General features: G+C 50.2%; 1 protein-coding gene across 1 annotated transcript; it reads left to right on the plus strand.

The window, feature by feature from the left end:
* Positions 1-720: 720 nt before the first annotated feature.
* Positions 721-8741, plus strand: Treml2 (triggering receptor expressed on myeloid cells like 2). Its single transcript, XM_055615214.1, has 5 exons — positions 721-790; positions 3304-3624; positions 7002-7368; positions 8279-8385; positions 8644-8741. The coding sequence occupies exons 1-5, from the start codon at positions 721-723 to the stop codon at positions 8739-8741; spliced, it is 963 nt and encodes a 320-aa protein (XP_055471189.1).
* The last annotated feature ends 2779 nt before the right edge of the window (positions 8742-11520 follow it).

An 11520-nucleotide genomic window follows, 5' to 3' on the forward strand; every position in this document is an offset into this window, starting at 1 on the left:
GTGTGTGTGTGTGTGTGTGTGTGTGTGTGTGTGTGTGTGTGTGTGTGTGAGCTTTAAAATTTGCATCTTTTTCCTCCATGACAAAAATAGGAGCGCATGCACGTGAGGTGTTTTTTTTTTTTTTTTTTTTTTTTTTTTTTTTTGCACCAGTGAGCAGAAGTGACTGAAGTAAGCAGGCCAGGGCTCAGAGAGGCTCAGGGTGGCTGAAGAAATGCATTTGTACTGGCCATAAGGCCTTCCCTGTAGAAGAGGGCCACCGCCAGCCAGAGAGCACCTGCTCCTGAGGCCCTGAACCCAGAAGATCCCATCAAGTCTCTACAGAATGTTCCAGAAGCCTTCCTCCAGTCCCCTGGCTGGACCAGCTGCTTTGGATGAGGAGACGCCCCCGGATGGATCAGGTTTTCCGTAGAGAATCACAGAGGTTGTGGGGTTCTGGAGCTTTCCCTGGCCCAGGGGCCCCAAGACGGGGTGGAACAGCCACACCTGCCTGAAGTTCTGAGGAAGAGGGCGGAAACAGACAGCGCCCCCGCCCTCACTCGCTCACCCCAAGCTTGCGATAGGCTCTGCTGGGCACTGTGTACCACGCGGCCTCACTTCCCAAAATCGGCTACTGTACTTTTTAGAACCTGACATCCCTCCCTGGTAGGTCCAGGTGGCATGCCCGGGGTCAGTGTGAGCCGTGACCTTAGATTCCCCGGGTGACTGTGACAGTGTCTCTGGATGGAGCCATGGCCTCTCGTGTTCCTGCTGCTGCTGCTGCTGCTCCTGTGGCTACAGAGCTGTGTCTCAGGTGAGAGGTGGGGGCTCCTAGAAGGGAAAGACGGCTTCCTCCTGCCTGTCCTCCACTGCCTTTTCTTGCTCCGCCATCTTAACGTTTTGTGGGTTGGGGAAGGAGGTTGGGCCCACTGGCAGATCTTTACCAAAGACCAGTGAGAACGTCTCATGCTCCCTATCTGGCCCCAGGCAGACTTAGCCAGGTCTCTCACAAGACAGATATAGCTGTGTCCTTTATATTAATTGTCCTTTATCTTCTGGGTTTCCTTGGTTTGGAGACTAAACACTTCATTTCCTCACAGAAATGACCCGTTTGGCCTTAGTCTGGCTGGTACTGGTGTGAGTCCTTGTATCATGTCTGCACACTTTAAATTCCGTTATTTCATGGAATGCTGACGCCACATCCGGTCCTTCTGCTCTGACCCGAAGGGAACCAATCCCCAAAGGACTTTTCCTACTCAAGGCTAATCTGCAGGGGACTCACCCATTCCTTCTTTCCTGACTGCCAAGGCAACCACTTACCACTTCCTGTTCTGTTCTGTTCTGTTCTGTTCTGGGTAGGGCTGGGAAACCCACCTCTCACCATTTGAAAAAAGTGAAGGCTCAAATGAACCCAGGACCCCAAGAGGCTTCTTTCAGGTGACCCCATCTCTGCCTGCCCTGCAGAGAGAAGGTTCTCAAAACACTGGGCTGGGCTGTGGTGAATTTGAGAGGCCTGTTCTGTTCTGTTTACTTGACAAGGAAAGAAGAGACTTCAGAGCTTCAGCTACAGTGATGAGTTCTGGAGACAGGGGCAGATGCCTGGGCTTCTGGTCTTGACTGTACCTTCTCCCTCTCTGTGTCTCCTGAATTGCCCTGCCAACTCTAGCTCTATTCTTTCTTGAACAGATTGGGATTATGAAGGGCACAGAGCACATTCATACATTCATTTATATTCATTCTCTCTCCCTCCTTTTCGAATGAGAGTGTGCGTGTGTATATGTGTGTGTGTGTGTGTATGTGTGTGTGCAGCCCAGCCCATGCTCTTGGCCCCAGCCCATCACTGGGGTTACAGGTACATGAGTGATGGTGTCTGGCTTTTTACATGAGCCCTGGGGTTTGAACTCAGGCTCTCATGCTTAGCATGAAGCCATCTCCTCAGCCCTTTTTTTCTGTTTAGAGATGGGGTTTTGTCCTGGGCTAGCTTGAGCTCATTAGGTATTTCAAATTAGTCTTAAACTCTAATCTTTCAACCTCAGTCTCCCTTGTGATATGTGCCTCATCTCATTCTTAGGTATAGACACCAGATACTCTACCTTGCATATCCAGCTAGTAGTCTGCAGGCCCCAAGCATCCTGGCAAAAGTCAAGTTCCAAAGTCAAAAGATGGATGAACAGTGGATACTGTAGAATCCATTGGCTGGCTCATCAGTGGGAGCCTAAGCTTGTGCAGCATGGCTAATCTGTGTTAAACTGCAATATCTAAAAATTAAGCACCATGGAGAGTGCTATTTAAATAATATTCAACAGGGAACAGGGGTGCGGCCTAGCTTAGAGCGCTTGCCCAGCATGGGTGTGATTCCCCCCCCCCCCCCCCCGCCACCACTCCATTCAAAACAGGAAGTAGAGCGTGAAGAGGGCAGAGAGAAAGAGGAGGAGGAAAGGTTATTATTGGGAAAAACAAACCATCATTTTCCTAGATAAGGTACCGTTTCGTCACCTCAGGAGTTCGTGCTCTTGGGTTCCAGAGTTTGATGACCTCTTTGTGTCTGCATATCTGCCTCCCTGAGGTGGGTCTGTCCTGAAATACTGGGCATCCCTGAGGACTGAAAAATATCCAGAGGAAAAGGGACTGTATCTGATGGAGGAGGTCTGGTGCTAAGGTTGTGTTTCCTCGTTGGACTGGGGTCTCCTTCCTTCCTGCTAAAGGTTCCTGTGTTAATGCTATTTTTATAAAACTGTGTTTGTTTCTCAGTTTCTCTCTTAACCTGACTGTCACACAAATAAGTGAGACTCTATATTTATTGACTAATAAGCTTTACAGCACAGTAACTGAGCAGCTATTACTCTATTCTTAACCCTCTAGGCTAACTTGGCTTCCTCCCAGTGCACATCCCAGGGATACTTGTGCTTTGTAGCTTTCCTGCTCCAGCTTCTTCTCTCTTGCTGTCTCTTGGACCTCTCCTGTGGCTGAATCCCCTAATTTTTTCCTCTAATCCCTCCTCCCCTGGCTGTCAGGAAGTCTCTCCTCGGCTCAGTGATTGGCTGTAAGCTGCTTTATTGGCCTATCAGGGGACAATTGGGGAGCAGTGTTTATACAACACTGAGGCAGGAGATCCTCAGAACAAGGATGGCAGCCAGATATGGGGGTTACAGAAATCAGCATTTGAATTACGCAATAACCTTTTGCTTATGGTCCTGTGCTTCTCTCCCCACCAGACTCTCTGAGGGCAGGGCTGTGCTCCCACCTTGGTCCAGGAATGTCAGGGCAAGTTTCAAGATGTCCTCTTCTTCCTCTGCAGCCCTTGCTGACCAAGTCCTGTCTCCCCAGGTCCCTCCAATGAGCACCTGTACAAGAAAGTGCAGCTGCGTGAAGGGCAGTCTCTGTCTGTGCAGTGCTCCTACAAGAACCGCCGGAACCGCATGGAGGACAAGGCTTGGTGCAAGGTGAAGAGGAAGAAGTGTGAGGTCGGCTTCATCCGGAGCTGGGTGAAGGGGCCCAGCTACTTGATGCGGGATGATGCCAAGGCTAAGGTGGTCCACATCACCATGGAGGCCCTCAGAGTACAGGACTCCGGGCGATACTGGTGTATGCGCAACACGGCTGGGAATCTCTACCCGTTGGTGGGCTTCCAGCTGGAGGTGTATCCAGGTGAGCAGACCCGCCCAGAGCCTGCCTTGGTGGCTAGTGTAATTATGGCTCTTCACTACGTACGTTTCCTGTCACCACTTTGCAGACAAGGAAAATGAGTCTTAGCAAGTTCTGTGTAGATCAAAAGCACACACCAACGTGCCCAGGCCCATGCTTTCAAGGCAAGCACTTTACTGACTGAGTCATGTCTTCAGTCTCTTCTTTGCGAGGCAACAGTCATGGCTTTCGAAAGGCAGGACTGTGAGAAGAGGCAATGAGACCAAGGTGGAGGCCTGACTGACAAAAGCAGTGGCTTGGACAAGTGGGACTTGGGCAGTACAGGTGGGGAGGGGGGTGTTAGATGGACTCACCTCTGCTTTTTTCAGACTTTCTGTGTATTTTGGAGTGAGGGCAGGATTTGCTCGAGTGGGAGACTGGAAGAGAATATGGACCCATCAGTAGCTAGATGGTAGCATTTGTCAAGTGGGGAAACTCCAAAGAGAGCTTCTTACGAGGGGAAATCAGGTGCCCTGTTTTCATGGGTAGCACTTGGCAGGATCCAGTGGCGAGGTGACCCAGGCAGCTGAAGTGTTAGTGACGGGGGGGCAGAACTGGGATGTGCACTTGAAAGTGTCTCTATAAAGACAGTCAAGGGCACTTGAAGACCATTGCTTAGGGCTGGGTGTGAGCTAAAGACAAGGGCTCTCCTTCAGCATATTTCAATAAAACTGTTCATCTCAAATCAAGGGGGTAGAAAAACTCTCTCATGCACAGAAAATAAGAGAGAAAAGTCAGAATGGAGATGTATAGACAGAAAAGGGTGAGGAGCCATCAAGTTCTGGGGAAAGCCACCAGTTATGAAAGTCGCCACCTGCCCTCTCCTGCTCCCCTTACCTGAGTCCATCTCTACCCTCCCTGGGCTGAACCAGGAAGAGCTTTATTTCTCAGTTGTGGGACCGAATCTCTTCTGTCTAGTTCCATGTCAACCCAAGTAACAGGTGAAACTGGCTCTGGGGTCTTCATTTGGAAGGATGTGGTGCCTTCATGAAATGGACTTACTTTTTATCATCGTTTCTCCCGTCATTTCTCTTATTATTTCTGTGTGTGTGTGTGTGTGTGTGTGTGTGTGTGTGTTTGTGTGTATATGTCTGTCCAAGTATGTTTGTGGACGTGTGCATGTATACATGTGCATACAGAGGCCAGTGAACAAACTCAGGTGCCACACCCAGGTGCCACCCACTCTTTTATTTTATTTCACTTTATTTTGAATTTTCATTGAGACAGGGTTTGTTGCTGGTCTAGAACTTGCCAAGTAGGTCAGGCTACCTGGCCAGCGACCCCAGGGATCACCTGTCTCTGCCTCTCCAGCACAGGGATTGTAAGCATGCACCACCATGCTTGGGCTCCGGGGCCTCATGTTTGCATGAAAAAGCACTTTGCTGACTGAGCTTCCTCTCCAGTTCCTCATTTTCTGCTTCTTAAGGATAATCTTGGGGAATTTTCAACTTTGCCAGTGTTTTCAGTTAAGAGAAAAAAAAAATCTCCTGCCAGTGGTGAGATGGCTCAGTGGGAAAAGACACTTGATGCCAGTTCTGATGATCTGAGTTTGATCCCTGGGACTCATATGGTAGAAGGAGAGAAATGACTCTTGAAAGGAGAGATCCTGGCATGATCTCCCAACTCATGCCAGGAATGTGTGTGCCCACCCCCAAATAAATAAATAAATAAATATGGAAAAAAATGTAAGCCTCAGCCAATTACAATTCTAATAGAAGTCTGTGTCTCACCCGCATCAGCCAGGCTCTGTAGCTCAGGACAGCTGAGCTGAGGAAGCAGCAGCTCTCCTGCCCAGCTCCTTCACTTTTGGAGGTGGGATAGTTTCCTCTTGATCACTCTCCTGACGCTCCTTCTCCCCCACTGATGTGTTGAACAGAAATGAGGGAAGACCATTAGTGGCCTGGCTTAGCTAATGGTTGTGGAGGTCCCCTCTGCTGACAGAGTTCTTTCCTGCCAATGCTTTGAAAGTCTCTGATGTGTATGTCTAAATGCGTGCTCTCCTGAGGTACCCCTTTGGAGGTTTCTTCAGGTGTCCTTACAATGGGAGTATAGGCAAACGTTGACCTCGTCCTCCACCTCCTCCCTCACCTACACTGATGTTCAGGCTTCACTTGCTCAGAACAAGTGCCGGGCCTCCCTGCACAGTGATGGCTGGCCTCAGGAATGTGTCTTTTCTATGCCCAGTGGAGGAGCTGGAATGTCGGGAGCCGCTCCCGCCATTACAAGATGGCGCCGGCTTCCTGCTTCCTGGTTCTTCTTGCCAGCATTTTCGCGCTTCTTGCCTGCGCCACCCTGCAGTTTACGCATGCGCAGGTTTATGCTAATGAGGGTTCAGGCTGCACTCCAATTGCCAGCCATATGCTTATGAAGACTTGAGCAGAGCACCAATTACAGATGAACACGCCTCTCTGCTGGCTATTTAAGCAGAGCACAACCCGGGGTTTGGGTCCTTCACCATCTGCTAAAAGAGCTGTAACATCTGCTAAAAGAGCTGTAACAATAAACTTGCCGCTGAAGAAATCCTCGGTTGTTGCATCGTCCTTATCGGCAAAGGCCGGTCGCGACACTGGAAGCCTTTCCCTGTCTTGCTCCTGCTGAGAGTCAGAACTCCTAATTGCAGTTCCTGCATGCAGACCCCAAGCTTCTGGGCAGAAAGGGTTGGCATGAGCTTCTGAAGGGGCAAGGCCTGCATCTGTGTGTCTCAGTGCATCCCGAGGAAGGTGTTTGATCCCAGCTTATTGCTGTTTCCTCCAGAATTTGGGACCCCAGGCCCCTCTCTGTCTCCATTTCTTGTTCCCTTTTGATGCTACTTTAGGTAGCATCATATTATAGAAATATCTCTTCAACTCTAAAAAGGACAGCAAGATGGCTCAGTGGGTCAAAGCTCTTGTCATCAAGCCTGATGACCCAGGTTCAAACCCCAAGACCCATATGATGGAATGACACGTTGTCCTCCAACCTCCACACGTGTGCTGTGGCACACACTGACACACAAACACACAGTGAATGAATGGAATTTGAAGAGGGACTCTCTGGTGCTTGTGATTGAGGAGAGCCTGGTAAAGGACAGGGAGCGAGGAAGGAAGATGAAACCTCTCTGAAAGCAGGCCTGATAGGGGAGGCTAAAGAGATTGTTCTAATGTCTCCTCCCTTTAAGTGTCCCCTCCTTCAAATCGCTCTTGAAAGAATACACACTTGACACTTAGAAGCCACGCCCAATGTCACAGAGGGTTAGGCTCTTGCCATTGTCCCTGACAGCTGAGGGGGCTGTGAATCCTGTTCCTTGCACACAAGCCTCTGCCTTAATCTAATACATTTTTTTTCCCTCTCTGGTCCCTCAGCCCTCACAACTGAGAGAAACATTCCTCCCACACATCTAACCAACACCCTCAAGAGTGGATTTGTCACAACGGGCCAAACCCCTAGTTCAGACCCTCATACCCCTTTCGCCTCTGACGTGACTGTGTTCACATCTGGACTCCTCACCTTGGCCTCAGGGACCACTGCACCAACCTCTGTGACACACCACCGTCTCACTGACGCCAGTGACACTGTTACAGAGCACGGGAGGAGCACGGAGTCCCAGCCAGTGACCTTGTCTCCTAGCAACGCAAGACCGTTCTCTGCTGATCCAGGGACCACCTCCACCGGACACCTGATGAGCAGCCTGTCCACCACGGGGATGTGCCACCAGCTAACCCCCAGCAGGTTACCTGATGTTTTATCTGGTGTGACCCTAGCACCTGGAGCCTCACAGATATGAAGAGGCCACCCTCGTATCCAACCCTTCCTATTGCTCCCCAGGATCTCAGTGTAGCCCGATGCCGAATAGAATTATGGGAAACGGGAAGGGCCATAATGGAAAGCAATGGGGATGAGGGTCAGGACCATGGGTGCAGAGGAGAAGGGAGGGCTGGCCAAGGGGTTGGGAAATGGGAAATGGGGATGCTTTATTTGGGTTCCCTCAGACCCTGAGGTGAGGAGCAGCATTTTGGAAGTGGGACATAGAATGCAAGTGGCAAACTGTGCTACGGGCAGCCTCTACTGTGCACACAAGAACACCGCCCCATCTTGCTCGATGCCCGCTCAAGGCCAATGGAGCTAGGACAGTGATAGGCCAACTCCTGTTCTCAATCGGTAGGGGGCAGCATAAAGGGCCCCAGTGACAAAGGACTGTGCAGGCCTTAGTGACACGTAAATAGGGTGCTTCTGCTACAGAGGACAAAGGGTACAAGAGGGCACCCAGTCACTGTGGAGGCAAAAGTCTTCATCTTTCAGTCCCGAATGGGCATTTTGTAGTGTCCTTGTCTTCGCTGACATATGGGTGTGAGGACGACCCCTCTCCATGGAGGAGAGGTATGAGGTGGCAATGCTCCCTTCTTGGTGACATGCTTCCTGGGACTCTGACGTCTCCTTTTCTCTTCCCATGTCTAGATCCAAGGAGAAGAGGGAAGAGAGAGAGACGAGACAGAGAGATAGAGAGAAAGGCCATCTACCTGGGGTGGGGCGGGGAGTGCTGCAAGGCCTCCTGCCTGGTCTGTGTTTCACGCTGCCAAAGGAAGCTGTGACCAAGGTGGAGACCGTAGTGCTAACTCTTCCCTCCATCCTGCCTCCTCAGGTCCCAGGAGACTTACCTCACTGCAATTGTGGTGGTGTTAACATTCCTTCCAGCACCCATGGTGTTGGTCGTGGTCTATGGGTTTTGGAAGAAGAGACACATGGGAAGTAAGTAGATCCAGCCCTGGTCTCCTGGGGCCAAACCCTGGGTATCTAAGGACTATGGTACTAAGTCTGTGTGTCCAGTCAAGAGGACCAGCAACATCCAGTGAGGAGGAGAGTAGCCAGGCATAATGACCCCACATGTCCCTTAAGGGGATGAAAGAATAATGCAGAGTCCAGAGACTGTCAGAGATCACCCAGAGGTATCAGGGCACTGAGAGCCGGGCTTGGCCCTTCTTCACTTCTCTTCTCTGTTTGTTGTAGCATACAACTTGGGCAGCAGCTCTGCTAAACCTTGGTTACACCCTCCTGAAGGATCAGAGACACTGTGGAAGCCTGCTTGGTCTAAGATAACTCAGTGAGCTGAGAGGCCGTTTCCAGTGGACTCAGAAGGCCAGAAGAGGACTAAAGACCAGACAATGGCCCTGAGGCACAAGGACAGCAGAGCTGCCTTTCCTTCACCCAGGGCCACTGTGTCCTCAGCTTCCTTCTGTTCCCTTCAAGCTCTTCTATATATTTGGAGACAAGAGCTGGTCCCAGGAGCCCCTGGGATGGCTAATGTTTCCAGAGTCCTGTTCTGCATGAGAAGAAACAGTGACTAAGACCTGAGGCCACAGAGGGGTTGGTAGTAGAGATGACCAAGGCTGCATGTCTTCTGATGTTCTCCAACTGTGGATGCTGGTCCCTTCTGTCCTGGAAGCCTACAGATAGCACCTTTCCACTTGTTTCCTGCCTGCCGGCCCCTTCAGGTCAGTGAGGGCCAGGCTCTCCCAATGAGGGACGCAAAGGCTGAATCTGGGCTTTCCCTCTCCAGTTCCCACTCCCATGCTACACTGGTGAGCTCACAGAGGAGACTGAGGGCACAGACTAAGCCATGGGGTGTCTGTAGTCCCATCTGGAGGGCCCCTCCTCCAGAGACAGGTTGGCATGGACCAAAGCAAGGCCACTTCTGAGAGAAGACCACATGGAACTGCTCTACTCAAGAGAACAGCACAGGGCTGGAGAATGGCAAACCAGATTCTAGGCTAGAAGGTCAGACACATGGACACATAGACATGGACAGACACATGCACACAGAGGAGTGGGGAGGAAGAGGAAGGGAAAGAGGAGGAGAGGGAGAAGGAGAAGGAAAAAGAGAAGAAGTAGAAGAAGAAGAAGAGAGAAAGAAAGAGGAGATATCTGTCTTTGGGCAGCAAAAATCCTGCTGGGAACCATCCCTCCTAGTTGAGCAACAGGGCCACTTCTCCAGGCAGGAGTGGAGACAACAGAGCCCGGGGCGCTGACAGCCTACTGACTCTGCCTCCTTCCTTATACAGAGCTCAGACTTCGCCTCTAGTTTCTAGATCATTGGTCCAGAGTTGAGCAGGCATAGCTGTGGGCTGAACTGTCTCCTTACTATGGATGCCTACTAGCCCATGGAGCCTGGCAAGACCCCTGGGGCCAAGTGCAACATTGACACCCTCAAGCCTCAGCCAGGGACCTCCTGATGAAAAAACAAGCACCACAGGCAGGTGGGTGACACAGCTGGGCCTTGAGGAGCACTCCAGGATGGCTTTGAAGAGAAAGGAAGGGCCAGAAGTGTAAACTTGGGGAACAGAAGGGAGCAGCCATCTCCTCTCTGCTTCCAGAAGAGAGTGATGGGTAAGACTTGGACTCAACAACTGACAAACAAGTTCTAGAAGAATAGACACACAGATCCACACGTACACGCACTTCTCTGGCTAACAAGCAGTCTGTGGAGAGCCGACACCATAGCAAGAAACTAGGGTAGATTAACTCACAGCACCTCTAAGGTCCCTACCTCCGTTGTCCTTTTATTGGCCCTGACAACCCTGTTTCCTGGACAGAAGATGGAGAGGCAGTCATAAGGTATAAGGACCAGTGTGCCATTGTCCCTGTGTGACCCTAACCAAGCAATGAACCCTATCTGGGCCTCAGTTTTCTCTCTCTTATGAAAGGGGACAATAATTCCTACCTCTAAAGATTGTCTGGGGGATGTGATGAAATGACATAAATACTGTGCCATCTTGAAATCATCTTGTGATTACTTCCCTGGAGTTCTTTTGTGTTCTGTTGTTCATTCAGTACTGAGGGTCATGTCAGTGTTCTTTCTGCTGCTGGTGACTAAAACGCTCTGACCAGGGGCTTCAAAGATGGCTCGATACTTAACATGCTTATTGCTTCTGTGAGGACCCAGGTTCATTTTCCGGCATCCACATTGGGCAGCACGTCCTGTCACTCCAGACCAAGGTGTATAATGCCCCTCTCTGGCCACCTCAGGCACTTCACACACATGGTGCATATAAACTGGTACAGTGCACACAAATACACACAGACCATATTTTTAAAATCTTTAAAACCCAACCGCTCTGACCAAAAGCAACCTATGGAGGAAAGGGTTTATTTGGCCAATGCTTCTGGGTCACAAGCCATCTTTGAAGGAAATCAGGACACAAACTCAAGCAGTGACTGGAGCAGAGGCCATGGAGGAGTGCTGTCTGCTGGCTTGCTTGCTTGCTTGCTTGCAGGATCCTGCTTAGCTGGCTTTCTTATACAGCTCAGGACCACTTGCCCAGGAAATGGTGTCTCCCATGGTGGACTGGACCCTTCTATAGCAACTAACAACCAAGACAATGCCCCAGAGACATGTCCCCAGTTTGCTCAGGGTAATCCTTCAACTGAGACTACCTTCTCTAGGCTGTGTCAAGTTGACAGTTAAAGCTGAATGTCAACCTTCTTGATCTTATCTTGTCTCCTCTTCTATCTTCACCACATGGATGGATGGTGTGACTGTGTGATGGGTAGTGAGTTTCTTTGAAAAACACAGAAATATTGTAAGATTGTGCCCTCATTTTAACCCCAGGTGTGGGGATGTGGGGCTGCTTCGGATTGTCCAAAGCCCCTGACTATGACTTGGCTCATGTTCTAGCAGAGGTGTGGTTTTTCCGGCTGCAGATAGTTTCTGCGATTATGTGATGTCTGAAATTCTGGGGACTTTTCAGAGGGTATATAAATACTAAGGTCCTGAGACGAGAAGTCATTGTTGTTGGTTGTTGGGTTTTTGTTGGTGGTTGTGGTGGTGTTTTTTTCTCTTTTTCTTTCTTTCTTTCTTTCTTTCTTTCTTTCTTTCTTTCTTTCTTT

The sequence above is a fragment of the Psammomys obesus genome, unplaced genomic scaffold (genome assembly GCF_907164565.1).
Source record: "Psammomys obesus unplaced genomic scaffold, mPsaObe1.curated_primary_1811, whole genome shotgun sequence".
NCBI classification, from domain to species: Eukaryota; Metazoa; Chordata; class Mammalia; order Rodentia; family Muridae; genus Psammomys; species Psammomys obesus.